Here is a 27669-nt window from a genome sequence, read left to right as displayed (position 1 = left end):
AACATGTAACAGTTTGTTCCCCACTTTGGTTCAGTCCATACCATTCAGCTGTTGGTCTCAGCAGAGGTCTCTCAAATTCACAGCAAAGGTGCCAATTCCACACCTCCTGATTTTGTCGTTCTTTCTCTGTAGCAAGAGAATTTTAACAGTGAAATATTTAGGTAAAATATTTCTATGCTGCCTTTCAGCAAAAGCTTCCGACAGTTTTAAACTCGGAACATTAAAATAACAAAATATTGAAATTTACAAACCACAATAGAAAGGAAGAAACAGCAAAATAAAATCAATCATCTATTCAGTACAATCTATTGGGAGAATACAGTTGTCTTTATCTGATGTTGAAAAGCTAGTAAAGTAAGCACTAGTTGTGTATCTCTGGGACAGGAACTTGCATACTATGTGCAGTGCCTCGTGAATGAAAAAGTGGGGCATACACACTGGCTTCATACTGCTGAAAACCCATTGTCGCTGATAGCAAGCGCAGAGAGCCTCTTTGACTCCCAAGGATTACATCAGAGCTATAGCGCTGATTGTTCCATTGGGAATGATGGGGAAATTGGCGCTATACCTCTGATGCAATCTTTAGGCACCATGGAGCTCTCTGCGTTCACTAGCAGTGTCAGCAAGCTTTGCGGTGGCACAGAGCCAACACATTTGTCCCACTACCTTATTGGTGGGGCACTACACTGTATGCACATCAGTATCCACATAGGTTTCCATCACTAAAAGGACTCTGTCTCCTCTGAAGGTTGCAGCACAACCCAGAGGAAGGTCTCTGATGATCATCATAAAGAGCAAAGCAAATTCACATCAAATCAGACAACCTTTCAGATACCTCTGGTTCCAAGCCTATATGATATGTTTGTTTAATTTGTTCTGCTGCTGGGATGGAGTGGCTCAATTCCTATCTCATAGATTTCAGCTGGCAGCACTTGGTGACGGTGGTTCTTCAAAACAGGAGCTGTTATATGGTGACCCATGCTTTTTAACACCTACATGAAACCACTGGATAAGATCATCGGGGGATTTGGTGCAGGGTACTATCAGTATGCTGATGACACCCAAATCTATCTATCTCCTGTCATCATTGTCATGAAATTGCGTTATATCCCTAAATGCCTGCCTACAATCAGTAATGGGCTGGATAAGGGAATAATAAATTGAAGCTGAATCCAAGCAAGACGGATTGTGCTCATGGGGAGTGGGAAGGTTTGTAATCTGGAGGACAGGATGGAATCTCCTTTTTTTTATATGGGGTTACACTCCCCCAGAAAGAACAGGTGTGAATATTAACAGTTTATATGTTGATATAGTAAAATATTTATATGTAGTTTGGGAGTGCTCCTGGATCCTGGTCTCACCTTGTTGTCTCAGGTTGAGGCTTTGGCCAGGTTACCAGCTTCAGCTAATACAGCAGCTCCTCCCATTCCTTGAAGAGAGTTACCTCAAAACGATGGTGTATCAGCTGGTATCCTCTGAAAACTTCAGTTAGTTCAAAATTCAGCAACCAGATTGGTTGCTCAGAGAGACCACATCATGCCTGTTCTTAAACAGTTGTACTGGCTGCCAGTATGTTTCCATGCAAAATATAAAGTGCTAGTTATCACCTTTTAAAGTCCTAAACAGTTTAGGCCTGGGTTACTTGGGAGAACTTGCCTTTACCTGCAAGATCCCCACTGCTCATTAAGATCATCAGGAGAGGTCTGTCTTCCAGTACCACCAGTTCGTCTGGTGGCAACCTGAGGTTGTGCTTTCTCAGTTGTCACCACTGGGTTGTGGAACACGCTCCCTGTGAGTATGAGAGGCTTTCCATCTTCAAGCGAGTCCTAAAGACCCATCATTTCAGCCTGGCTTTTAATAATATTTAATTGTTTTTAAATGGTTTTAAAATGAGTTTTATGTTAATTTTAACTGTATTCTATGTTACAAAATTTAAATACTATAATATTTTATTTTATTTTAAATTTAAAATTGTGTTAACCGGCTTGAGCCATTCTGAAACTTGTGGTATATAAATGAAATAAATAAATTAAATTAAATAGGAGTCACTTTGCAAAGCAACAAATATAGTCTTTACAATATGGATACTAGGTGGGGTAGCTTGACAGTAAAACATTGCACATTAAACATGCCTGAAAGAAAAAATCATTAGTTTATGAATATGTTTTGTAGTTTGAGCAGGCATACATGAAATGTATGTATGAATGAAACCTCAGTTCATAAAAGTCATGTGTTTCATAAGCTCGCTATTACATTTCTGTCCGTAGGGCCATGTTTGGGAGTAAGTTTCTTGTTTACTGTAGAAATGTATTGCATCACCCTCACTCTCTGAAGTACTTGTATTGAGCATAAATCAGAGAGATGTAGCCATTATCTACTTTTGATTATTCTCGAGCCAATGATTTTATAATCCTTTGCTTTGGCATGTAAATAAGGGAAATTCCAAAACCTTCTGTTTGTACTGCAAATGTACTTCCTTAATGCCTTGCCAAGCCTTGGACAGTTACTCGGTGTTTGTCACAGCTGTCTAGGTGACTTCCAGTAACAGGGATCTGGTCCTAAAAGGTTCCAAGCGGCTCTCCAGGGGCTCTCCAACCTTGTTAAAGTAATTTCCCCAAATTAAAGACAACTTTGAGGAAGCTTGGGCAGTTAAGGTTGATTGTGCAACACTGATAATGTAGGGACAAGCATATAGCAAAGAAGCAGGAGGGAACAGGACACAGGCACAACATATTAGAGAAGCCTTTTTCAAGCTCTGCTCCTAAGAACTCTGGGTTTCCCCAGAATATTCTCAGGAGTTCCTCAGTGAGGAAATTGATTGTGGTAGGCAAACTCCTAGGAAATACAGTTTTTCTACCACAGCCAAACTTCCCATGAATTGTGCGTGACTAGCAGTGAATGTGTTCAAAGGTGCACTCAGTTCTCACGGGTTGATGGCAAGGCCCTTTAGGTTTGAGTAGTGCCCTATGTGAAGCAGCAGGACCAAGGTGTGAGGAGTGCATCTGAACTGAGACCCAGTATATTGGCTTTCCAATCCCTGACTTGAACTGGAAGTTGGGGAGACTTGAACCTGCAATGTAGCAAGCAGTAAAGCACTTGGCTGTTGACCAAGCAGAAGCAGAAGGCCGGCCATCTGCTAATAACACTGGGCCAGTCCAGAGGCTTTAACCTGCTCGCAAATTGTAAGGGTAGATATTATACTTTCCTATTATCTTTTGCCCCTGAAGAGAGCTTTGATGCCTAGGTCCATACCTGTTGATGTTCACTTGTCATCAAGACTCCTACATTTAGTGTTCCCCATTCGTGCTCTGGACCATAGAACAATACTCTGCAATAGAGAGGTTTCTCAGAAGACAAGTCTGGTGTGGAAAAGGTTCCATAATGGTAGAGAGTTGGGAAATCACTATGCTAGAGACAAAAGCTTTTTATTTAGAAATCTGAAATATGGCAATTATGGAAGGATCTTTCTCTTAATAAAGTGTTTAATGTCTATAATATTTTCTAGTGTACTGCTTCAGAAAATTCTGATAATTCTTGGTGCAATGAACACGACCCTTGGTCTGTTTATCAGGTTTCAAGCTCCTTTCCATTGTGCTGCAGCCTTCAGAGGAGACACATTGGCCTGGAATAGAGAACATCATTATCACTTGGTGTGTTCACTTTTAAAGAACCAGTTACGTAAAGGCAGGGTAATTCTTGATCTTTCCTCTCTCAGCAAATACTGTCTCTCTTTAAATAGATTTATGATCTACTTAAAACTCTTTATGACCTTGGGAATAGCATACATATTCATATTAGAAGAATTCTCTCACACACATACGCCTTGTGAACTATGTGTAATATTTTGGGTCTTCTTTATTCCTCCCCTCAAAGGAAATGGTAATAGATGTTCAGGTTTTAGTGGGGGTTAGGGGGGCTTAAGCGGGAATCATGTTCGGTTTCCATGAAAGGTCAGGCACCTTGTTGGCATACATGGTTTACAGGTCTATAAAGTCAAATGAAAAGAGAGAGGTTGCACCCCACAGCTGTTTACCAAAAAAATAAATACATTCTAGGAGGACAGGAAAATGAATTATTGCTATAAAATTGGTTCTTCTATTTATATAATTATATTTATATTTATTTTCCTTCTCAACAATATTTTGAGAAGCAGAGCTCTTGGGGGAAAAGTGTAAGAGTTGGTATACAGACAGGTATACAGACCTGTCTTGTACACCGGTCAAACTCGATGGATAGCGGAGGGTGGGGTGGGGGACACCACATTGCAATTCAGATGATCATCTAATCACATGATAGTGACTAACCCACATTCTAAATCCTAAATGGCATCTAGTCTTTAAATCCAGGGTAGAGAATGTATAGTTTTCTATTCAGATTCTTATTTGTACACAGGTAGAGGAATCTAATCATGCATTGAAAGTATCATCTCAACTGACCCAAAGTGAAGTCCACGTAAATCCTTTGAACCATCGTAACGTGTATAAACTGTTGTTTGAAAGAGTTGATCTTAGAATATGAACATTTAATCTCCACAGACCAAAAAAGAATGGAGAGGATCTGCCAGAGAGCCCTAGGCATTCCCGGACAGCTGGGGTAACAATTCAGTATAGTATGGACTACAAGAAAACTGGTAAATGCATTATTATAAACAACAAGAACTTCGCAGAAAACATAGGTATGTTTTTGTTTTTTAATCTATCTAAAATATAACTCCAGATTATGTTCTTTGCAACTATGTATAGTTGTGTGGGCAAGCAGTATTTTAATAGGTCAGTGACAAATCTCAGGATGCTAACCTCTACATTTCCTTAGAATTGCTGTCATTCTAGGCTGTCATTCACAGCCCTGACTGCTGTTTGAGTGTCTGTAAATGCCAGAGGACTTTAGAGTGATCAATTGCCATCACATAAACTAAAGCTGGCATCATTTGGGTATATGTGAATGTAATATTAGCTTTTCGTGAACACTGCTCAGGAGCCTGAAGTTTGTTCACAGGGGTCATTTGACCCAATGTAGACCTAGACAATTGAATATACTCTTGTGCATTAAGATGTGGCCTTTGTTTCCTATCAGGCATGGCTCCACGAAATGGGACTGATAAAGATGCTGGTGATCTGCAAAAATGTTTCCGAAAAATTGGGTTTGATGTTACTGTCTATAATGATCTCACCTGTGAAGCTATGGAAAACTTACTGAAAGAAGGTAACAATGAACATTTGTTCGGTTAGGCTTCCTGGAGTGGGGCTTTTTGTTTTTGCTGAATAGTGTTTCTTAGTTTAGAAGGCCTAGAAAAAAGTTCTTTGAATTCATATGGAAAGAGAAATATCTTAGTGGGTGGGCTAGCACTGTGCAAAAGTCTACAGAAAAAGGAGGATTTCCAGTTCCTGACAAATTGATTGGTTAATGAAGCAGTTTTAGCAATGGATGCCAAAGTGGTTTAGTCTAGATCAAGAGAATATTGATTTCAAGCGGGGGGAGGAGATAATGCTTCATCTTTGTTAGATATATTGTGGTCAGAAAGCAGTCTGAATTATTTGTTTGTCAGATTTGTACACCTCGCCAAACATTCATATCTGGGCAGCTAACGATAACATAAAACAAGTTAAAAAATACACAAAGATCTTAAAACAATTTAGACAAGCTAAAAATAAAAAACAAATTAAAACTTAAAATTTTCAAATAGCTGAAAAAGCTTGGATGAAGAGGTGGGTTTTCAAGTGCTTTTTGAAAATTGCCAGAGATGAGGAGGATCGTATATCAATAGGGAGCACATTCTACAGTCTTGGGGCAACAACCAAGAAGGCCTGTCTCTGTGTGGCTGGTGAAAACTGGAGATGGACCTCTCCAGACGACCTCAATGGCAGTGGGGGTCATAATGAAGAAGATGTTCTCTTAAATACCCAGGGCCCAAGGCATTTAGGGCTTTATAGGTTATAACCAGCACTTGGTATTTTCCCTGGAAACCTATTGGCAGCCAGTGTAGTTCTATCAACAAAGGGGTGATGTGGACTCTCTGAGATGACCTAGAGACCAACCTGGTTGCTGCATTCTGTACCAGCTGGAGTTTCTGGACTACATACAAAGGCAGCCCCACATAGAGCGCATTGCAGAAGTCGGGTCTGGAGGTTACCAACATATGTGCCACTGTTTTGAGGTCGTTCATCTCAAGAAACAGGCGTAGCTGGCAGTGGTCCCTCTAATTTTTTTTTAATCTCTTTGTGGAATGAGATTTGTTCTGGGCAGCAGTATCAAGGCAGTGTGTGTGCACCTGCATTCAGAATGGGGCCTTCCTGATTCAACCTGAGCGGGATCTAAAATGAACTGAGCGGACATCCAAAAACTTGTGAGCATGCACACACCTTCGAGGGAACAGTGGCAGCTGGAGTATCAGCTGAAGCTGATAGACAGCCCGTCTGGCCACTCCCTCAACCTGAGATACAGGGAAAGGTGTGGATCCAGAAGGACTCCTTGACTATGTATCTGTTCCTTTTGGGGAAGTATGACCCCACCTACAACAGGTAGATCAAAATAATCTCTGGAGTTTTTACCCCGCACAATATGTACCTCTGTCTTATCTGGATTCATTCTCAGTTTATTCTTCCTCATCTAGCCCATTAGTGCTCCCAAGCAGGCATTTAGAGAGGTTATGCCATCCTCTGATAATGTTGACATGGAATAGAATGTTAACATGGAGTATAATAAACTGCTAATATTATAATGCCCTTATACAAAACTATGGTGTGGCCACACCTGGAGTACTGTGTACAATTCTGGTCACCACATCTAAAAAAGGACATCGTAGAACTGGGAAAGGTGCAGAAGAGGGCAACCAAAATTATCAGGGGCCTAGAGCACCTTTCTTATGAGACAAGGCTACTACAACTGGGGCTATTTAGTTTAGAAAAAAGATGACTGCAAGGACACATGATAGAGGTCTGTGAAATCATGCATGGTGTAGAGAAAGTGGATAGAGAGAAGTTATTCTCCCTCTCACATAGCACTAGAACCAGGGGTCATCCCATGAAATTGATTGCCGGGAAATTTAGGACCAGCAAACAGAAGTATTTTTTCACACAATGCATAATCAACTTGTGGAATTCTCTGCCACAAGATGTGGTGACAGCCAACAACCTGAAAGGCTTTAAGAGGGGTTTGGATAACTTCATAGAGGAGAGGTATATCAACGGCTACTAGTCGGAGGGCTATAGGCCACCTCCAACCTCAAAGGATGCCTCTGAGTACCAGTTGCGTGGGAGTAACAGCAGGAGAAAGGGCATGCCCTCAACTCCTGCTTGTGGGCTTCCAGTGGCATCCAGTGGGTGACTGTGTGAAACAGGATGCTGGACTAGATGGGCCTTGGGGCTGATCCAGCAGGGCTGTTCTTATGTTCTAGAAGTAGATCTGGGTGTCATCAGCATACTAATATGCTGCACCAAATCCACTGATGATCTCTTCCAGCGGTTTCATGTAGGTGTTAAAGAGCATGGAATTATGGCAGAAAAACATAGCTGTTCAGCTATGGACAACATGAGACAAAAACTGTAATCAGTTGAGCCCACCTAATTCTCTTCTAGAGTTGGTAGTTAATCACCAGACTTTATTTTTAACAATATTTATTTATTTAATACATTTCTATACCGCCCAAAACACAAGTTCTCTGGACAGTTTACAAAACAATAAAAACAGCCAATAAAAGATTAAAACATTTCAACAATTAAAATTAAAAAGTTAAAACTATTAAAACAGTATCTAATTAAAAGCCTGGGTGAACAAATGCGTCTTGACTGCCCTTTTAAAAGTTGTAAGAGATGAGGAGGCTCTTCTTTCAGCAGGAACTGTGTTCCAAAGCCTCGGGGCAGCAATGGAGAAGGCCTGTCCCTGAGTAGGAAACAGATGAGCCGGTGGCAACTGCAGATGAACCTCTCCAGATGATCTCAATGGGCGGTGTGGTTCATAGTAAAGAAGACGTTCTCTTAAATACCCAGGGCTGCACTATTTAGGGCTTTATAGGTTATAACCAAAACCTTGTACACTGCCCGGAAACTTACCGGCAGCCAGTGTAGATGTTTTAAGATAGGAGTGATATGGTCTCTCCGATATGGCCCACAGACCAGTCTGGCCGCCGAATTCTGGACTAACTGCAGTTTCTGGACTACGTACAAAGGCAGCCCCACATAGAGCGCATTGCAATAGTCGAGTTTGGAGATGACAAGCAGATGTACTACTGTTCTAAGGTAGCCCTATCCACCCCCAGCACAGTACTTCCAGTGACTGTTGCTGGTGTCCATCTTATGTTTCGTTTTAGAATGTGAGCCCTTTGGGGATAGGGAGCCATCTTATTTATTTATTAATTCTATGTGTAAACCGCCCTGAACCATTTTTGGAAGGGCGGTATAGAAATTGAAATGATGATGATGATGATGATGATGATAATAACATCGCACACACTGAAGTTAAAAGAAAAATTGGAAGCGAATACATCAGGAGAGTTAGAAAAATCCTCAAGTCCAAACTCAATGGCGGGAACACAATACAAGCCATAAACACCTGGGCTATACCTGTTATCAGATACACTGCAGGAATAATAGAGTGGTCCCAGGCAGATCTAGAGACGCTAGATCATAAGACCAGGAAAATCATGACCATCAATCATGCTCTGCACCCCCACAGTGATGTCGATAGGCTATACCTCCCTCGCAGCTCAGGTGGAAGAGGAATGCTGCAAGTCCATCAAACAGCAGAGGAGGAGAAAAGAGGCCTTGAAGAATATATCAAGGACAGTAAAGAAGATGCACTTCAAATGGTCAATAACGAGAAACTATTCAACACCAATGAAAGAAAGCAGGCCTACAAGAAAGAACAAGTCAAGAACCGAGCAGAAAAATGGAAAAAAGAAGCCCCTGCATGGTCAATATTTGCACAATATAAGTGGAAAATCAGACATCACCAAGACCTGGCAATGGCTTAAGAATGGTTGCATGAAGAAAGAAACAGAGGGTTTAATACTGGCTGCGCAAGAACAGGCACTAAGAACAAATGCAATAAGAGCAAAAGTCAAAAAATCCTCAACAAACAGCAAGTGCCGCCTTTGTAAAGAAGCAGATGAAACAGTGGACCACCTAATCAGCTGTTGTAAAAAGACCGCACAGACTTTCACCAAATACAAAGATCTACAAATTGATATTGAAAGGCTGTGGCAGAAAAAGACCAAAATCCAGTGGTAATTGGTGCCCTGGGTACAGTCCCAAAAGACCTTGAAGAGTACCTCAACACCATAGGGGCCACAGAAATCACCATCAGCCAATTACAAAAAGCAGCTTTACTGGGAACAGCCTATATTTTGCGACGATATCTAGAATAACCAACAGTATTGATGATAAAATTCAGCCATCCCAGGTCCTTGGGAAGGACTCGATGTCTGGATAAAACAAACCAGTCAATAACACCTGTCTGACTGTGTAAACAAGAAAAAATAATTTATAATTTATCTCAAGAAATGGACGCAGCTGACGTATCAGCTGAAGCTGATAAAAGGCACCTCTGGCCAATGCCTCAACCTGGGCCACCAGGGAGAGTTTTGTGCCCAGGAGCACCCCCAGACTGCGTACCTGTTACTTCTGGGGAAGTGTGACCCCATCCAGAACAGGCAGATCAAAATCATCTCCCGAGTTCCGACCCCGCACAATAAGTACCTCCGTCTTATCTGGATTCAGTATCAGCTTGTTACCTCTCAACCAGCCCATCACTGCCTCCAGCCAGGCATTTAGGGAGGTTATGCCTTCTCCTGATGATGTTGACATGGAGAAAAAGATCTGGGTGTCATCAGCATACTGATAACACCCTGCACCAAATCTCCTGATGATCTCTCCCAGCGCTTTCATGTAGATGTTAAACAACATTGAGACAATATGGAGCCCTGAGGGACACCGTACCGAAATTCAGTTTTTGAAGAACAACAGTCCCCAAGAGACACCATCTGGAATCTGCCCGAGAGATAGGAGTGGAACCACTGCAAAGCAGTGCCTCCCGCCCCCAACCCCCTCAGACGCTCCAGAAGGATACTATGGTCGATAGTATCGAAAGCCGCCGAGAGGTCCAAAAGGACCAACAGAGTCACACTTCCTCTGTCAATTCCCAATTGGAGAACATCCATCAGACCGACCAAGGCAGTCTACACCCCATAGACCACCCAAAAGCCAGTCTGAAATGGGTCTAGATAATCAGTTTCATCCAAGACTGCCTGGAGATGGGAGGCCACCACCCCCTCAATTACCTTGCCCAGCCACGGAAGTTTTGCGACAGGCCTATAGTTGCTCAACCCTGAAGAATCCAGGGCAGGCTTCTTCAGAAGTGGTCTAATAATTGCCTCCTTAAGACAAGGAGGCATCCTTCCCTCCCTCAGAGAAGCATTTATGATCTCTACCAGGCCTTCTACAAGAACCTCCCTGCCAGATAGTATTAGCCACGTCAAGCAAGGGTCAAGAGAATAGGTGGTAGGCCGCATCGATCCAAGCAGCTTGTCCACATCCTCACAAGTCACAAAGTGAAACGGATCCAGCCTAACCACATAAGAGGAGTCGCTGGACACCTCCAATTCAGACACTGCAGTAATTGTGGAGTTTGAATCCAAGTCGGCCCAAATATGAGAGATTTTATCCACAAATAAATCATTAAACACATCACAGCGGGTAATAGATGGACCCAAATTCTGATTCATGGGAGGAGAGGCATTCACTAGCCCTCTCACAACCCTAGACAACTCTGCCGGACATGAACTTGCGGATGCAATATGGGCCAAAAAGACTCTCTTCTTTGCCACCTGTATTGCCAGAGCATAGATCTTCAAATGCGTTCTATGTTGTAATCCGTCAGATTCGAGTTGAGTCTTCCTCCACTTGCGCTCCAGTTGTCTACCTCGCCGCTTCAGCCCCCATCGTTCTTCTGTATACCAAGGGGCCAATTTTGAAGCGGGTCGGAGAGGACGCTTAGGTGCGATCATGTCTACTGCTCTGGTGAGCTTGCTGTTCCAGTTCTCCACCAGGGCATCAACAGGATCACCGGCAGAGCCAACACTAAATCCCTCCAAGGCTTCTTGGAACCCTATTGGATCCAATAACCTTCTTGGGTGGACCATTCAAATGGGCCCCTCCCCCTGCAAAGGTGGGGTGTGACTGTGAGTTCAACTTTAACCAGATGGTAGTCCATCCATGACAATGGGGAAATCACAGGAGTCCCCACCCACAGAACACCGACCAGATCAAGCGTGTGACCTGCAGTGTGCGTCGGTCCTGAAGCCCTTTGTGATAGGCCCATAGTTGTCATGGCCGCTATGAACTCCTGAGCTGCCCCAGACAAATTGGTCCCATAGTGGACATTGAAGTCCCCCAGCACCACAAGACTGGGAGACTCCAACGCCAAACCCAAGAACAAATCCGTCAGCTCAGTTAGGAACTCCACTGGGCAGCAAGGTGATCGGTACACCAAGAGAAGTTCTTATAATTTTGTAAGCCAGTGCAGTATCTCAGATTGGCCATCAGGTCTCATGCCCCATGGTGTGAACATCATGGGCTATCAAATTTCCAGAGTTCAGTTGGAGCTGTCACAGGCATAACTTTGTGAAAACCAAGAGTTTTTGCTTTGATTAAATACATTTAAATGGAAAACCACAGAAAAAGATACATTACCCTTGGTCTGCTTATGTGTGAAGCACAGCTTTTTAGAGGTCCATTTTCCAATTGCTATATCTCAGACACTTCTCAATAGCCTCGCCCCCAATCTGGACATGTGGTGGCACTGGTCACCTAGTTGCTCTGCGTCAAAGTTCTGCCTGAATGGATGGCTTGGATTTTGTGACTAATAAAATGTTCAGGGCTTGGAATGAAGTGCAGTATTTATACCTTAACATGATTATACAGACACTGTATATGATACAGGAAATGTATTGGTGAACTTTTTACAAAATACTTGGGAAAGGGATTTTGGCTATACCATACCTAAAGATACATGGAACACTATTTTGAAATAGATCAAAACTTCAACTGACTGTTACAGTTTACATGAAATTATATTTATTCCTATTAGGCGTACCCGTCACTAATCCCATGTGTGGCAGCTCTCCCGAGAGTTCGGGAGCAGCTGCCGATTAGTGACAGGGATGGGGGAGAAAATAGGGACTCCAGTGGCGGCAGTCTGGTCCAGCCAGTGGGAGCAGGTGGCAGCGGGCCACCCAGCTGGCAGGAGCAGCAGCAGGCAACAGTGGGCCAGCCCATCTGGTGGGAGCAGCAGCGGGCCAGCCCAGCCAGCGAGAGCAGCAAGCAGTGGTGGGCTACCTGGCCGGCAGGCTGCTCAGCTGGCAGAAGCAGGCAGTGGGCCAGCCTGGCTGGCGGGAGCAGCAGGTGCAGGTGGCAGCAGCAGGCTGCCCAGCTGCTGGGAGCAGGCAGTGGTGGGCTGGTCCTGACGCCGGGAATTGGCGGGAGGGAGGAGGTGGCGGGCCAGTTTTCCGGCCGGCCACCAGCCAGAAAGTGGCAGGTGGGGGTGGGGGCGAGAATAAGCGGGCCGGCTAGCCAGCCGGCCCACCAGCCAAAAGCCATGCGCGCGGGGAGGGGGGAAGCGAGCCAGCTGGGCAGCCGAGGTGCAGATTCTCTTGCGTCCGGTCCAGCTAGAAGGATATAATTCGGATGGGATATGACTCCTGTTGGATTAAACAAGATTTTGCAAACTATTGTTTTAAGTGCTGGAAGTATGCAGGTGATCAAACAGTGTAAGATTGATTATTATGAAATTAATTCAGTAAACTTGAATCTTTGTTAAGACTGTGACTATGGCCTTTTGTATCCCTGCAGTTGAGGTCTCATCCACTCTGTTTTTAAATAATATTGATATTTGACTCTAGTTGTCTTTATTAATTGTGAAACTTCCAGCTGCTGCCAGGGTATTAGTGGTGCTTTTCCATTTTTTTATATGAAATTACTAAATTGAACAAATTAATGGACTTCATTTAAAAGAAACATTGAAATAGAGTTTCTACATCTCTGTTCTTAATGGGGAAGTTGAATTTTTTATATATTGGAAAGTAAAGTGTAACATTATGTTGCTGAACATGAAACAAATAACATACAATTATAATTAACTAAGTGTTTTTCCTTGATTTGGGAACTTCTAGTCTAAATCACTTCCTCTAGTTGTGCACAAAAAAGCTTGCCTTTTATTGTTTTTGTAAAAAAGGAATTGAGTCTCCATTATATGACAGAAAATATGTTTGATCTGCAGCTGCCTGTGAAAACCACAGCGATGCTGCTTGTTTTTCCTGCATATTATTAAGCCATGGAGAGGAGGGCCGTATCTATGGCACAGATGGAGCGATGCCAATCAAGGACCTGACAGCTCTCTTCAGAGGAGACAAGTGCCAAAGCCTCATTGGAAAGCCTAAATTGTTTTTCATTCAGGTAAGGCATCTCATGCTAGCCAGTGCTTGTTAGTAGAATCTGTTTTGCAGTGCATAGGGATAGTGAGATAGAACCTGAAGAAATAACCTGAAATGCTTTCAGGGTTTAGGTTTGAAAGTGGAATTGTGATATACTCTGAAACAGAGGCCAGCAGACTTCAGGACTGCAAAGCCTGCATTCCTTTTTGATTAGAAGAACCCTGAGCTCCACCTACTGGAATCAGGTTATTAAAAAAACAGTGGCGTGGTGGAGGAGGGGATAGAAAAGACTTAGAATTAAAGGAACAGGTTGCCTCCCAGCTCATGCTCAAGCCAGGAATTTCAGTACCAGCACTAAGTTAATACAGTAGTCCCTTCACACACAAAATTTACTCTTCTATTTTTCACCCAAGCTTTCTTAATTTAAGCAGCCTAAATTAAGTGGTGCAGCGGGGAAATGACTTTATTATCAAGCCAGAGGTTGCTGGTTCAGATCCCCACTGGTATGTTTCCCAGACTATGGGGAAACACCTATATCGGGCAGCAGCGATATAGGAAGATGCTGAAAGGCGTTATCTCATACTGCATGGGAGGAGGCAATGGTAAACCCCTCCTGTAGTCTACCAAAGACAACCACAGGGCTCTGTGGTCCCCAGGAATCGAAACCAACTCGACGGCACACTTTACTTATTTTAATTTGAGGTAGGAGATGCCTTTTTGTTGTCAAAAAGGCCCTTGCCAAAAACCCCTTGCAACTCACCCAGAGACCTACCAATAAACCCCAATCTAACATATGTCCATCCCTACCCTAAAACCAAACAAAAAAATCACTACCTGTGACCTTTCTTATCCCAGCTTCGCTGCCCTCATCTATCTGATGGTAGCCACCTCAAACTACTCTACCCCTTCTACTTTGCTGCCCTTTATGATGGAAATATCCTCCTAGAATTCCTCTCTGGTGCTATTTCTTCCTTCCAATCCCTTCGCAAAACCCACCTTAGGACCCCCATAGTGCACTGTAACCATTTCTTATTTATTTAATTTATTTATGCTCTGCCGCTCTCTATACTCTGCCACCCCAGTACACTCTCCGGGGTGGCTCAGAACATTAATACAACGTAAAATAAAAGATTAATAAAGTTAAATCAGTTAACTGCAGTAGACCAGGCTACTGTAACTAAGCCCATGTATCTGTAATTGAAACAGTTGTGTGTTTTCCCCAGGGCCATAGAGAGTAGGGTTGCCATGCCCCCCGGAATTCCAGGTACCTCCTGGATTTTCAGCATCTCTTTTTTTAAAAAAAGTTAAGCTCTAGCCCTTGTAGAACCAGAGTTATGGAGCAAAACGTGCACTCACTATTCTGCTCAACCTTTGGACTTGGATTAAGAAAGGAAGGACACAGGAGACTAGCTGGGAGGGTTTCACTTTCACAAGTACAGTAATCCCCTGAGGAATATTGTCTTGTTTGTTATAAGCAGAGGATCTCTATCAGCAGTTGAAAAGATAGCTTGCTTTTGATGTGAATCACTACCTGCCTACCAGGCTGTGTATTGTAATGTTTAAGGACTTCCTTGGCTTTACATTCAATGCATGCGTACTTAGAAGTAAACACCATTGGTTTCGATCATATCTTCTCTCAAATAAGTGCGTATGGAATTGTAGCCTTAGTTTAGAAGGTGTGTGTGTGTGTGTGTGTGTGTGTGTGTTCTGTTGCTGCTGCTAATATGGCAACAACAACAAAAAGGTCAAGCAACGATATCTTCCCCAAATATTGTTGGTAGATATCCAGAGCAAATACAAGTCAACTGGAAAGTGCAGCTGCTAATTTACACATGCAAATTATTTTCATACCAATTTACATAATATGCAAATCAGGCACCAGGATTTGGAGAGCCAGAATATGGCAACCCTAATAGAGAGGTAATTCAGGAGAAACATGGACTTGGGGCCTGCATCCCCCCCTTCCCGATTCTGTCATAGTGTTTGCAGAGCCCTCGGCCTTACTCCCTTTGCTCCCCTGATATACCCTGCCTCTTCCTCCGTTTTCTCTCATGTATCTATTTCCTAGACTTCAAGCTCCTTGGGGCAGGGACCTGCCATTTCATTCATTGCAAAGCAACAAATAATATATAAATTATAATTCCACATATTACAATACTAACGTAAACTTTTGAAATATAATAACTGTTATGACAGTCTCATGGTCATTGAGGGACTATAGTAATCTTTGATGAATGTACCCAAACCCCCTCATTTCTCAAATACCGGTCACACAAGTGGGAACTGAGGCATACACTATGTTGGCTTTTCTGCAGTTCTAGCTGTGCTTTGTGCTGTGGTGTTCTGTTAGCATGCAGTATTTGAACAGCTTTTCAAAAAAAGCTGGACTTTACCAAATTTCATCAGTATAATAAGATACGATGGTGGTAGATCCACCTTAAGTGGCGCAGCGGGGAAATGCTTAACTAACAAGTAGAAGGTTTCTGGTTTGAATCTCTGCTGGTACTATATCAGGTCCATGGTGGCTTCTTTAAGGTAAACGGAGCTGGTGCTCCGTGCCGCCCAGCAGCCTCCGTGGCGGGGAATCTCCTCCGCCACTCACCTGGCTCCCGCGGAGGCGAGCCCCCACCAGCAGCCAGGTGAGTGGCGGAGGTGATTCTCCACCGCAGGGGCTTACCTTAAAGAAGCTGCCCACCGCCCCCCGGAAGCGCGTTCATGAGCCACGCCTGGGCAGCAGCGATATAGGAAGATGCTGAAAGGCATCATCTCATATGGTGAGGGAAGAGGCAATGGTAAACCCCTCCTGTATTCTATCAAAAGGAAAACCACAGGGCTCTGTGGGCGCCAGGAGTCAAAATCAACTTGACGGCTTACTTTACTTTAGAGAGTCATAGCCTTGCAACAGTACTGCAGCCTTGACTCTCTAGTCCTCTTTTCCAGCATAATCCTCAGTGTTTACCTTGCTACATTCAAGTGATGACAAGATCTTTTCTTGAATATTAGGCATTTTGGATCAGCATAAACACACATGTATTCCTTTTTTTAAAAAAGTCAGCATTAAGTGCAGTATTGGACACTTCATAAATAATAAATCACATGGCAGCAGCTATGACTTAGCCTCTCTTTACAAATGAAATGCAACTAAAATATATAAGCTGCAGCCCTGGGTCTCAAGTTTTTGATGCTGAACTTCCATACTAATCCTAGCATAGGTCATTAACGTACAGTGTTTCATTTAAAAGTTTCAGTTACAAATGGTTATGATGTGGGTCTGTCTCAGTTGCAGAATTATCACAGAATGCCACAGATTTATTTTGCCTACTGTTTATATTTTGGTTTCAGGCATGTCGAGGTTGTGAATTTGATGATGGGATTCAGACAGATTCAGGTCCTTCAAATGATACGCTCGAAGCAGATGCTAATCCCAGCTACAAGATTCCAGTGGAAGCAGATTTTTTGTTTGCATATTCCACTGTGCCAGGTATGTTTGGGGAAAGTGACAAATTGACCTACAGATGAGTTAGTGTAAATTGTTGGGGAACAAATATAGGCATTTCAGCTAAACTTCGGAGGGGGGTGGGAATCACAAATAGAAATTCATTGCAATTCTATAAAGATAATGTGTTTTCTTTACACTGACTGACATCCTAACTAACAAAGTGTGTGTGTTAAGGAGGGACTTTGGCGACACGCCAGGAAGCCTCTTGCAGCAACATGTTTCTAATCTTACCGACTACTTCCAAAGCACATGCGGCACACCAAACTCTAATTACTTTTGCGCAGTAGCCCGTGTGCAGGGGGACTAAGGGAGTTGTGCAAAGTCTCCCATCACTGCCCATCCTTGCACATGTGCTTCATTAGTCAGGATGTCAGCCTCTAAGCTTTAGGCCCAGTTTAACATTCTGAAACATTGCTCTTTATATTTTAACTGCAGAAAGGGTCAGACTAGGCTTGCTTCCTTCTGAAAAATTTAGGCATTTCTAGGTCTGCTTTTATTTTTCACTAATTGCACTAATGGTGAAGTCTTAAAAATTTCAAATTGGATTAGCAATAAATCTAAGCTGTGTTCATAAATAGTAGCCCGACCACAGCCTATTTGGTCATTATGCTGTATGACTGTATAGACATCTGTACCCTTCATAGCTGTTGCTAGTGTCTTCCTTACTATTAATTTTTTAAGGTTGTAATATCTTTTGGAACAGGGAACAAAACTAATTAATTTTCAATGCAAACTGCTGAGAATGTTTATTGAAAACCAGTATAGTATTCCTAATAGTAGTTAGCTGCATTTATATTCTTAAAAGCACTTTCTTTCTTTCTTTCTTTCTTTCTTTCTTTCTTTCTTTCTTTCTTTCTTTCTTTCTTTCTTTCTTTTTAATGGCATATGTGTTCCCATTTTAACAGAATCCTCTTCAGACATTACAGTCTGCCCCTGCATCCTATGAATTTTGGGGTAGTGGCAGGCTCTGTCTATCCGCCCATGTTCAAATACATGGCTAATCCATTTCAATCATCTTTATTTTGGTCATAGACCAGGATAAAACCAAAGCTATAAGGGATATCATAAAAGCAATAGCAAGTTATAAGCCTACAAAACTAAATACACTGTATCAAACTGTAAACGTCTGCCAATACAGGGGATATCATAATGACATAAAAGCAATAGCAGATTATAAATCTATAAAACTGTTACACTGTATAAAACTATAAAATTCTGCCGATGCAGGGCATAAGTGAAATATAAAATCTGGAAATAATCTGTTAATAAAACTAATGAAGGCGGTTATAAAAGGCTATGTTAGTTATAAAATACGAGGTAAAAGCAGAATTAAGAAACTGACTAAAAACATGGAGCTACGATCAGGCTGAGGCTGCCACCTGTTTAGAATTATGAACTGCCCTCGGGGCAAGGCCTGTTGGCTATCAGGACCCGACATATCCTACACCCTGCCGCGCAGAACTTGGCAGTGTTATACATGAGGGTTGTATCTTCATCCGAAAGAAGCATCATGGTGTAGGAATGGCTCAGACGTCCAGGGTACTTAGTAGCGGCAGAATGAGCTTTGCACAACTGTCTCTATAGAAGGGGCAGTAGAGAAGAACATAATCTGTAGTTTTGGCCTGCCCAGTATCACAGGGGCATAGCCTCTCCACAATTGGAGTCCTCCTATATCTGCCTTCTAAAACAGCAGAAGGAAGGGCATGCCATCGGCCGAGGGAGAGGCCCTCCTGTGGTTTGGAACTTGGAGCTGTGCTAGATAAGCAACAGGGAACACAGAGTATCTAAGACTTTCCAAGGAAAGGAAGTTTGGGGCCCTACCTAGATCAGTTTGTCACTCTGTGTCCATTATCTTCTGTTTTAATCACTGTTTTTGCCTGGTTATAGCCCATAGGAAGTAGAAAAAAGGAGGAGAAGCCCAAGGTCGACATTTTAGTCCGGGTGGCATTTGAGACACAATGTGGCACTTGGAGCGCCACTCTTTGGACTGCATCCATTCCAGTGGGGCAAAATTGAAGGGGAGGGGCTGAGTGGGTTCCATAGAGGAGTTGTGCCAACTATTTGGCTTTAAACAGTTTAAGTGTTGGGGGACATATTGGCCACTTCTAGTCTAGAGACATTTTAAAATGGCAGAGGAGCTGTTCTGTGCAGTGTAGGTGACATGATTGCTGTGGACCTTTATTGAGCCAGAGGCGTGTAAAACCACCCCCAAGTACTTGAAGCAGACGACCTGTTCAATCTTATGGCCATCTATACTCCAGGAACGGGACTTGGGTCTTGTGGCAAAGGCCATAACGTGGGGGGGGGGGAGTTAATTAATTTTAAGCAGGTCATTTTTGCAGTATTGAGCTCTTCTAAGACCTATGGGAGTCCTGGATATTATTGTGGCGACATGTGCATAGAGCAGAGTGGAGATGCATTTTTCTGCCAGCTTGGCAGGATGTATAAAAGTCTAAAAGCTGAAAAGGAGTGGGGCCAGAATACAGCCTTGTTTGACACTCTTCTGGGTCAGCATCAAGTTCATGAGGTGCCCTTGGGGTTGCACTTTACGTTTAGGGTAATATCTGCATGGAGGATACAAATCAGATAGAGCATGCAGCAATCAATCCTCAATTATTATTATTATTATTGTTGATGTTGTTGTTGTTGTTGTTACATTTATATCCCGTTCTTCCTCCAAGGAGCCCAGAGCGGTGTACCACATTCTTGAGTTTCTCTTTCACAACAACCCTGTGAAGTAGGTTAGGCTGAGAGAGAGGTGACTGGCCCAGAGTCACCCACCTCATGGCTGAATGGGGATTTGAATTCGGGTCTCCCTGGTCCTAGTCCGGCACTCTAGCCACTACGCCATGCTGGCTCCACGTGCAATTGATTGCGGAAGATTCCATCTTCTCCCATAATTTAATTTGGGAGATGGAGTCAAATGCAGCCTTGAGATCTGTGAAAGCTGCAGAAAGAGAAGTAGTATTATTGGTAGAATATCCTCTATAATAAAGTGCCTGGGTGTGCGCCCGTGTCCTCCGGTGACTGTGCCCGCGTCTCCCTCGGCCGTTCTGGGCATGCGCAGAGCGCATGCCCAGAACAGCCGAGGGAGAAACGGTCGCAGGCACCAGGCGGCCATGTTGGTCAGTTGGTCGGCCCGGCCGAGGGGAGGCCGGAGGCGGCCACGGGGAGGGCAGAGGCGGCGGCGGCGGGTCCAGCCCGGCCACGGGGAGAGGAGAGGCGGTGGCGGCGGGTCCAGCCCAGCCACAGGGAGAGGAGAGGCGGTGGCGGCGGGTTGGCAGGCGGCACTTTTGGCGGCGGAACCCACCGCCCGCCCAGAAGGCCAAAGGCGGCAGCGGGCGGCACCACCGTGGAGGCCCCCCCCAACCACCATGAAAGGCGGAAGGTCCAGCCAGGAGGAGGTGGCGGGGGAGGCCGGAGAAGGCAACTAGCGCCCGTTATTTCAACGGGCTGAAAAATACTAGTTTTTAAATAAAGTGCTAAAGCACCAGGTATTGCTGGGGTTGGATGGGGACGATTGCTCTTCCTGTGCTAAATATAAGAGAATCACCACTTTATAAAGTGCTTCTTTGCTCAGTTAGGAGAGATATCCAGCACTGTCTGTGAGATTTTTCCAGCCAAGTGCCCTTGGGAAAATCACAAGTAGGACATGATAGAGCCATGGTTGTTGTTGTGAAGATGGAAGTTCTTTTCTTAGCTCATGGCTGATAACCATTTATATCTATCTCCATCATGGCTTTTGTATAGCCCAGGAGTTCTCAACCATGCATTCCCAGATGATGATGCAGCATAACTCCCATCCTCACTCCCTTTCACCATTACAGCTGTGAATAATGGATATTGTAGCCTGATAGCATCTGGGGATCCAAGATTTGGAACCCCTGGCTTAATCTTTGCTGATGGTCATCCTAATACTCTGTGGCTATAAATTCCATATTGATTGTACTGTGTATAAAGATATTTGGTTTGTTCTGAACCTACACTAATGAAATGTATTAGATGAGGCACAGGGTTCTGCTGCTTTGAGAGTAAACAATTTCTGTCTAGCCTCTTTCAAAACACCATTCATAATTGTATACATATTTGTCATATCTCCAACCCCACCCACAAGTTGTTTCCTTTTTAGGCTGAAAGAGACCCATACTCCTTAGCCTTCAGTTTCATAGCCATGAGGCACCTTTCTGGGATAATTTTAGTTGCTATAGTTCAGAAACAACTGCACATACAGCCAGAGTTTTCTTTGATGGGTTTCCACTGTGAACACTCAGGCTCTTGAAGAGATAAAATGCTTTTTGAAGAGGTGACTTGCTTCTTCAGCAATATGAGTGGCTGCAGTGAGAACCTTAAACTACAGACTCTGCTCTGTTCTGTATTTACATATACCATTCATCATGACCACAGTTGTAACATTTGTTAAACTTTGTGTCCTCTATAAGTCCAGCCTTCACAATCCATGCACCCTTACTTGAGAATAAGCCCCACTGAAATCATTGGGAGTAAATGCACATAGGATTATGTTGCTTTTGACTTGCACCATTTATGCCAATAAAGCAACTTTTCTCTGTTCTTCTTATTCATAGGTTATTATTCCTGGAGAAATCCAGGGAAAGGATCCTGGTTTGTGCAATCACTTTGCTCAGTTCTGAGTGAGTATGGAAAACAACTGGAGATACTACAGATTCTCACTATGGTTAACTTTAAGGTCGCTACACGCTATGAATCACAGTCTGATGACCCACGCTACAGTGAGAAAAAGCAGGTTCCTTGTGTGGTCTCCATGCTTACTAAGGAACTTTATTTCTGAACTTTCATCTGTACGGGCGGATATCAACCACTGATAATTTTTCCCACAGGAAGAGTCAAATATATGGTGCACTACATTCTGTAATACAGTGCTCAACTTTTAATCAGAAGTTATGAAATGAAATACAACTCTAAAATCAGAGCTTCAACTAGAATATTTCAATTATTCTGAAATATGCAATATCAAGATTACCTCAGTTGATTGTTATAATCCTTTTCTACATGCTACACAAGTTTGAATGTGTTTGGAAATGCCTCCTGTTCTTTTGCTATTTCTATGCACACTGAAAGGAATACATTAATACCTCTTTTGCTTGACTATGGGGTCTTTTCCCCCTCCTGCTGGAAATCTCTCATAGCTTTTCTTTAACTGCTTTTACCTTGTTTTACCTTGTTTCTAGCAAAACATTAATACGCCAAAACCATTAATGTTTATCAAATGTCTATAATAGTTTCTTAGTATCTTCAAGGGAGAAAAGGGAGGTTATGAATACATCAGTATGACCAAAGTGTCCTGGATTTTCTTGTTAAGTTTCCCATGGTTAAATATCAGTATCATTGATGTTTACATATCAGAGAACATTACAGTTCTACATATCTTGATTGATCTGAATGCATATATGAAGCAACAGATGGTAACTCTTTTAGCCTTTTGCTGTTGGAAATCCATCTCTTTCTACTTCCTTACCTTTGATATTGAGGCAAACTATTCTTATAAAACCTAGGAAATACTTGAACTGTTCTTTTTACTCAGTATGGGGAAAACTGCTTGAGTTGTATTTTGAGATTCCTGTATAGTAAATAGTCCATTCACATATTAATAATTTAGGAAGATCTGTTTTATTTTGTCTAGTTCCATAGTTAATAAACAGAAAGGACAGTGATGACTACAGATTGTCAGTCCATTCAAAGCGCAATGATTCCAGGAAGCAATAAGTAAAACTGTAGCAAACAAAATAATTAAAAGTAGGATTGTAATTTCTTGCTGAGGAACCACAGTTCTTTCCTTTAGATCCTGTAGGATAAAGGTGACCAACCTGAGGCGTTCTAGCTGTTGGACTACAGTTCCCATCATCCCTAGTCACAATGGCCATTGCATTGAAAATGGGAGTTGTAGTGGGGCTGGAGAGCTTCAGGTTGGCCACCCACTGCCTTAGTTCTTGTCATGGTACCTAGTCACCATGATTAGACACTACATATTCAGTTTTGCACAGTTTTTGCACTTCCATTTAAAGGCATGATCTCTTGAACTGCATCACACAAGCCTATGCATTTTACACTGGGTGTTAAATTTCATGATAATTGTTGGTTCCTTGATTGATACCCAGTGTTCTATAACTGTTGAATGCTTTTCTTATAACAAGTCCAATGCTGTTGCAAGTATGTGTTTACTTCATGTGTTTGCCAGATTCCCATAGATTAGGGGTGTGCATGGAACCAGTATGGCCAGTTCAGTTCTGTGTCCGCCCAAACTAGGTCAGTTCTGATTTGGCCACCGAACTGGGCTGAACCGGTTCAGTGGATATACTTGTAAAGGGGAATGCGGCAAGGATTCCCCTTTACAAGTAAAGGGGCATAGGCAGCGGCAAGAGGAGACTACCACTTGCCACCACTCGCCCTACCAGCTGGCCCCACCGTTTACCGAGCCAAGCAGCTCGGTAAAGGAGGGGGACTGTACCGGGAGGGTGAGTGGCCACATGGGCCAAGGGTAAGCAGTTTTCCTCTCTCACCCACCCCACTGTTTGTCCCATACCAGTTCTCCCGAACCAAGCCCATTTGGGTCCATGATCGAACCTCCGAACCATTCGTGCACACCACTACCATAGTGTGTGTGTGTGTGTGTTTTGAAGTAAATTTGAGACTACACTTCTGTTGTTTTTGGCTTTGTAAAATGGAAAAAGTAATTAAATCTACTTAAATGTAACTAGTCTAGACTCAAATGACCCAGTTTTTCACATCAATTGGACATTTTTTTTTTTTTAGTCTTCTGCTAGAAGAGAACTCTATGGAATGTCAGTGTCTGATGGGATTCAGTGCACAATGGACCCCATGATGGAACATAGGCCTCCTAGGACTGTACAAAGCACCACTCATTTGATTCAGCAGTCAACATCAGCACTTCTGAGGGACCCAATTCAGTCTGGGGTGGCGGAGAGTAGCTGGATTTAAAGCAGTTCCTTCAGTTTGGGGCTGAATCTTCACCCTGCATTCACCACTCCCCCAGTTGCTGAACCTCCTACAGGGTTTGAGGCAGACATCTATACTTCCCTTGCTTTCCCAGTGGCAAGGGAGCAGCTGCCACCCCTCCCCTCTTGACATTACTTATCAGGCATGGGCAAAAGGAAGGGCAGGTTATATTTCATCCTTGTTCCTGTCAGTGAGGGGTCAGCATCTTCTGCGGCTTCCATTTTGAAATCATTTCCAGTACGGTTTTTTTAATTTCCCTGCAATCCTGGGGAAAGTGCAGGGTCAGAGGAAGAACAAGAAAAGGCCTTCTAGGGGTCAATATAAAACTGAAGCAGAAGATGCTACTCCCTCAATGCCTGGAACAAAGATGAAGTACATCCTGCCCTTCTTTCTGCCTATACCTGATAAGTAATGTTGGGTGGAGGGATGAAGTGCTTCCAAAGTGGTCCAGTGTGGCTATAATTGATTCAGTTTGGACTGATCCTGTAGTCTACTAGTTCAGATTCAAATCAAGGCTTTGGTGGTCAATGCAGGCTGAATCTCTTCCAGCATGAATCAGCCACCAAAAAGTGTCACATAGCCCTAACATCTATAATGTTTTTAGCAAAATGCAAAAACAGAATGGCGATATCCCATATCACAACAACCGCGGAATTCACCATGCAGTGTGAAAAGCTGATTGTCCCAATCTACCCGATGAGAACATATACTTCTCTTGTAGCAAGGCAGAGCATAAATCTTAAATTTCAGCATCAGAAGATCCATGGGAGTTCTGCCTTGCAAATGGGTAGTATTCTCAGTTATTGGTGAAAATACTTTTGGCACAAAGAATTTTTGAATTCATTGGACTTCTGCATGTCTGCACAATTATATGCAGAATTGGTAAGAGATCTATTACAGCATTTTCAAAACATCTGCTGTTACCATTGTCCTTATTATTAGAGTTCCTTATTTATGTCCTTATGAACAGAGAACTTGAACAAGTATCTTGAACTACTGAGGTAAATAATTTTTTTGAATGGTAGTGCGTAAAACCACCTTTGTTTTTCAGGGAAGAATACCAAAGCTTTTAAACAATTGATGCAAACATAACCAATCTGTATATTTTAAATATATTTTTCTATGATTATTGTAAGGCAGCAAGGATTATCTATTTTTCCTCCAAAAACATGTTAGTAAATTCATAGAGAAATAGATAATGAAACAAATAAAGATAATTTTCTAACTAGTGTGCTTGTTTAATTTTTTGTCAGGGGGACATGTGACTCGTGCACTTGCAAATCCTTCATCCCCAGAAATTATGGTTGGCCTCTCTTCCAGTTGTTTTAATTGTTTAATATTCATAGTAGTAGAAGTTATAAGATGTGTTTCTATGTATCTCTCTAAAATGTGTTTGTATTCACACATCATTCACTTCCTACCACCTCCACCCCAGTTCTTCACACAGTAGAGAAGTTATCATCTACTGGTTTTTCAGTTTAATCATGGTTAAGTACATAGGAACATAGGAAGTTGCCATGTCCATCTCGCTCAGTATTGTATACACAGACTGGCAGCGGCTTCTCCAAGGTTGCAGACAGGAATCTCTCTCAGCCCTATCTTGGAGATGCTACCAGGGAGGGAACTTAGAACCTTATGCTCTTCCTAGAGCGGATACATTCCCTAAGGGGAATATCTTACAGTGCTCACACATCAAGTCTCCTTTTCATATGCAACGAGGGTGGACCCTGCTTAGCTAAGGGGGCAAATCATGCTTGCTACCACAAGACCAGCTCTCCAGTACAAGTATAGTCCTGCTGGATCAGACCAAAGGTCAATTTAGCTAACACAGGAAGCTGCCTTACACAAGTCAAACCCTTGGTCCATCTACAGCAGTTCAGTATTTGCCTACAATGAATGGCAGCAACTGTGTTACAAAGTTTGCTCTGAAGTTTAGTAAACACCCTTTGTGAATATATTTTGACTAAGGTGGGAGATAACTCAGTACAAATCTGCATACAGCTATGTTGTATATTCAGCGTATCAGAGAAAGTAACTTGGTGCACTGGAACTTAGAGTAGGTAAAAGAAAGGAACATAGCCATGTGTCTTGAAAACAAAGCGTTGCTTTGAATAAGAAAAGGGTGATTAAGCAATGTTTTGCACCCAGTGGATTGCTGAAAACAATCTTCCCAAAAGGGGTGTACAGACTCTCTGAAAAAGGCTTAGGTTGCACCAACACACATTTACCATGTGCATTTGTTTACACCGGAAACCACATGCTGCTGACATCGCCAGAAGCTGTCAGAAGCAGGCCTACATTGCTGGAGGCTGTCAGAAGTAGGCCTAAGTAACCGGAAATAGTTGGAACCAGGCCTATGTCCAGAAAGTGGGCATGTGACCCTTCTATGAACATGCCCCACCACCCTGGACCAGTAGGAACAGGTTTTAGAGCTTGGTGGTGCAGGCCTGACAATGAAGCGAAGGCCATTTTGTGTAACTTTATTGGCTGAAACAAGTTTTGTGTCCACATTTTCATTGCATTCCAGTTTATGGGCAGAACAGTGAGTATGTTAACATGGGTGATAACAAGCGACACTACATTCCTGTGAACAAGCACCACATTGATTGTGAAGCTACACTTTTGCCCCCAGAGAAGTCTAGTTGTTCCCACTAGGACGTTCTGGGTGCTTGAAAATTTCATTAATATCATCCACCAAATCTGTAATGATGGAATAATACCCCTTTCATAAATGGAAGGACCACTTCTTTAACTCCTTAATGTATTCAAAGGGGGTATCCTCTGTATCTCAACCAGTCCCACTTCCCACTCCCCAGGAAAATCTAGGGGCCTTGCTAATTGGATAGTGAAGGCTGAACTAGCTTTCTGTGGGAAAGCCTTGCTAGCATTACTGGGGAGAGTGACGTAAGATCCTCTGTCACCCATTCTATACCAGTTCTCGAAGGTCTGATGCGGACATCCAACTGTTGGAACTTTTCAGACCAGCTTAGCCTAGCCACTTCACTAAGTGTTTTACCCTGCCACAGCCTCTTGCAAGTAGAATTTTTTTCAACCCTGTACAGCTTGTCCTCTTCTGCTTTAACTTTCTGTAAAGATAAAAGCTGCTAAGAATTGCCTCACTCATGCAGTCTTTTAACAGGTAGTTCGGCCTTTCATCTCTTCTGATGACTTGGTCCCCTACAAACAACTCTGAGGTGTACAGGTGAAACTCGGAAAATTAGAATATCGTGCAAAAGTCCATTAATTTCAGTAATGCAAATTAAAAGGTGAAACTGATATATGAGACAGACGCATTACATGCAAAGCGAGATAAGTCAAGCCTTAATTTGTTATAATTGTGATGATCATGGCGTAAAGCTCATGAAAACCCCAAATCCACAATCTCAGAAAATTAGAATATTACATGGAACCAAGAAGACAAGGATTGAAGAATAGAACAATATCGGACCTCTGAAAAGTATAAGCATGCATATGTATTCAGTACTTGGTTTGGGCCCCTTTTGCAGCAATTACTCCCTCAATGCGGCGTGGCATGGATGCTATCAGCCTGTGGCACTGATGAGGTATTATGGAAGACCAGGATGCTTCATTAGTGGCCTTCAGCAATTCTGCATTGTTTGGTCTCATGTCTCTCATCCTTCTCTTGGCAATGCCCCATAGATTCTCTATGGGGTCAGGTCAGGCGAGTTTGCTGGCCAATCAAGCACAGTACACTGTATACTTTTCAGAGGTCCGATATTGTTCTATTCTTCAA

At 42.9% G+C, this 27669-nt stretch overlaps 1 protein-coding gene across 2 annotated transcripts in view; it reads left to right on the top strand.

Annotated features, from left to right (window-relative positions):
• Window positions 1-25140, top strand: part of CASP7 (caspase 7) — a 38779-nt gene extending 13639 nt beyond the window's left edge. The window contains exons 2-7 of one of the 2 annotated variants that reach the window (XM_053312748.1): window positions 3572-3650; window positions 4536-4675; window positions 5074-5202; window positions 13270-13445; window positions 16766-16904; window positions 21506-25140. In XM_053312748.1, the coding sequence (XP_053168723.1) occupies window positions 4612-4675; window positions 5074-5202; window positions 13270-13445; window positions 16766-16904; window positions 21506-21729 (732 nt within the window). In that variant the 5' untranslated portion in view covers window positions 3572-3650; window positions 4536-4611 and the 3' untranslated portion in view covers window positions 21730-25140. The remainder of the gene's footprint in view (window positions 1-3571; window positions 3651-4535; window positions 4676-5073; window positions 5203-13269; window positions 13446-16765; window positions 16905-21505) is intronic. The other variant, XM_053312746.1, reaches the window with a different exon arrangement.
• Window positions 25141-27669: the final 2529 nt, after the last annotated feature.

Source organism: Hemicordylus capensis, chromosome 3 (assembly GCF_027244095.1).
Source record: "Hemicordylus capensis ecotype Gifberg chromosome 3, rHemCap1.1.pri, whole genome shotgun sequence".
NCBI lineage: Eukaryota > Metazoa > Chordata > Lepidosauria > Squamata > Cordylidae > Hemicordylus > Hemicordylus capensis.
Note: the sequence above shows the minus strand (reverse complement) of the source record. Positions and strands in the feature narration are given on the sequence as shown.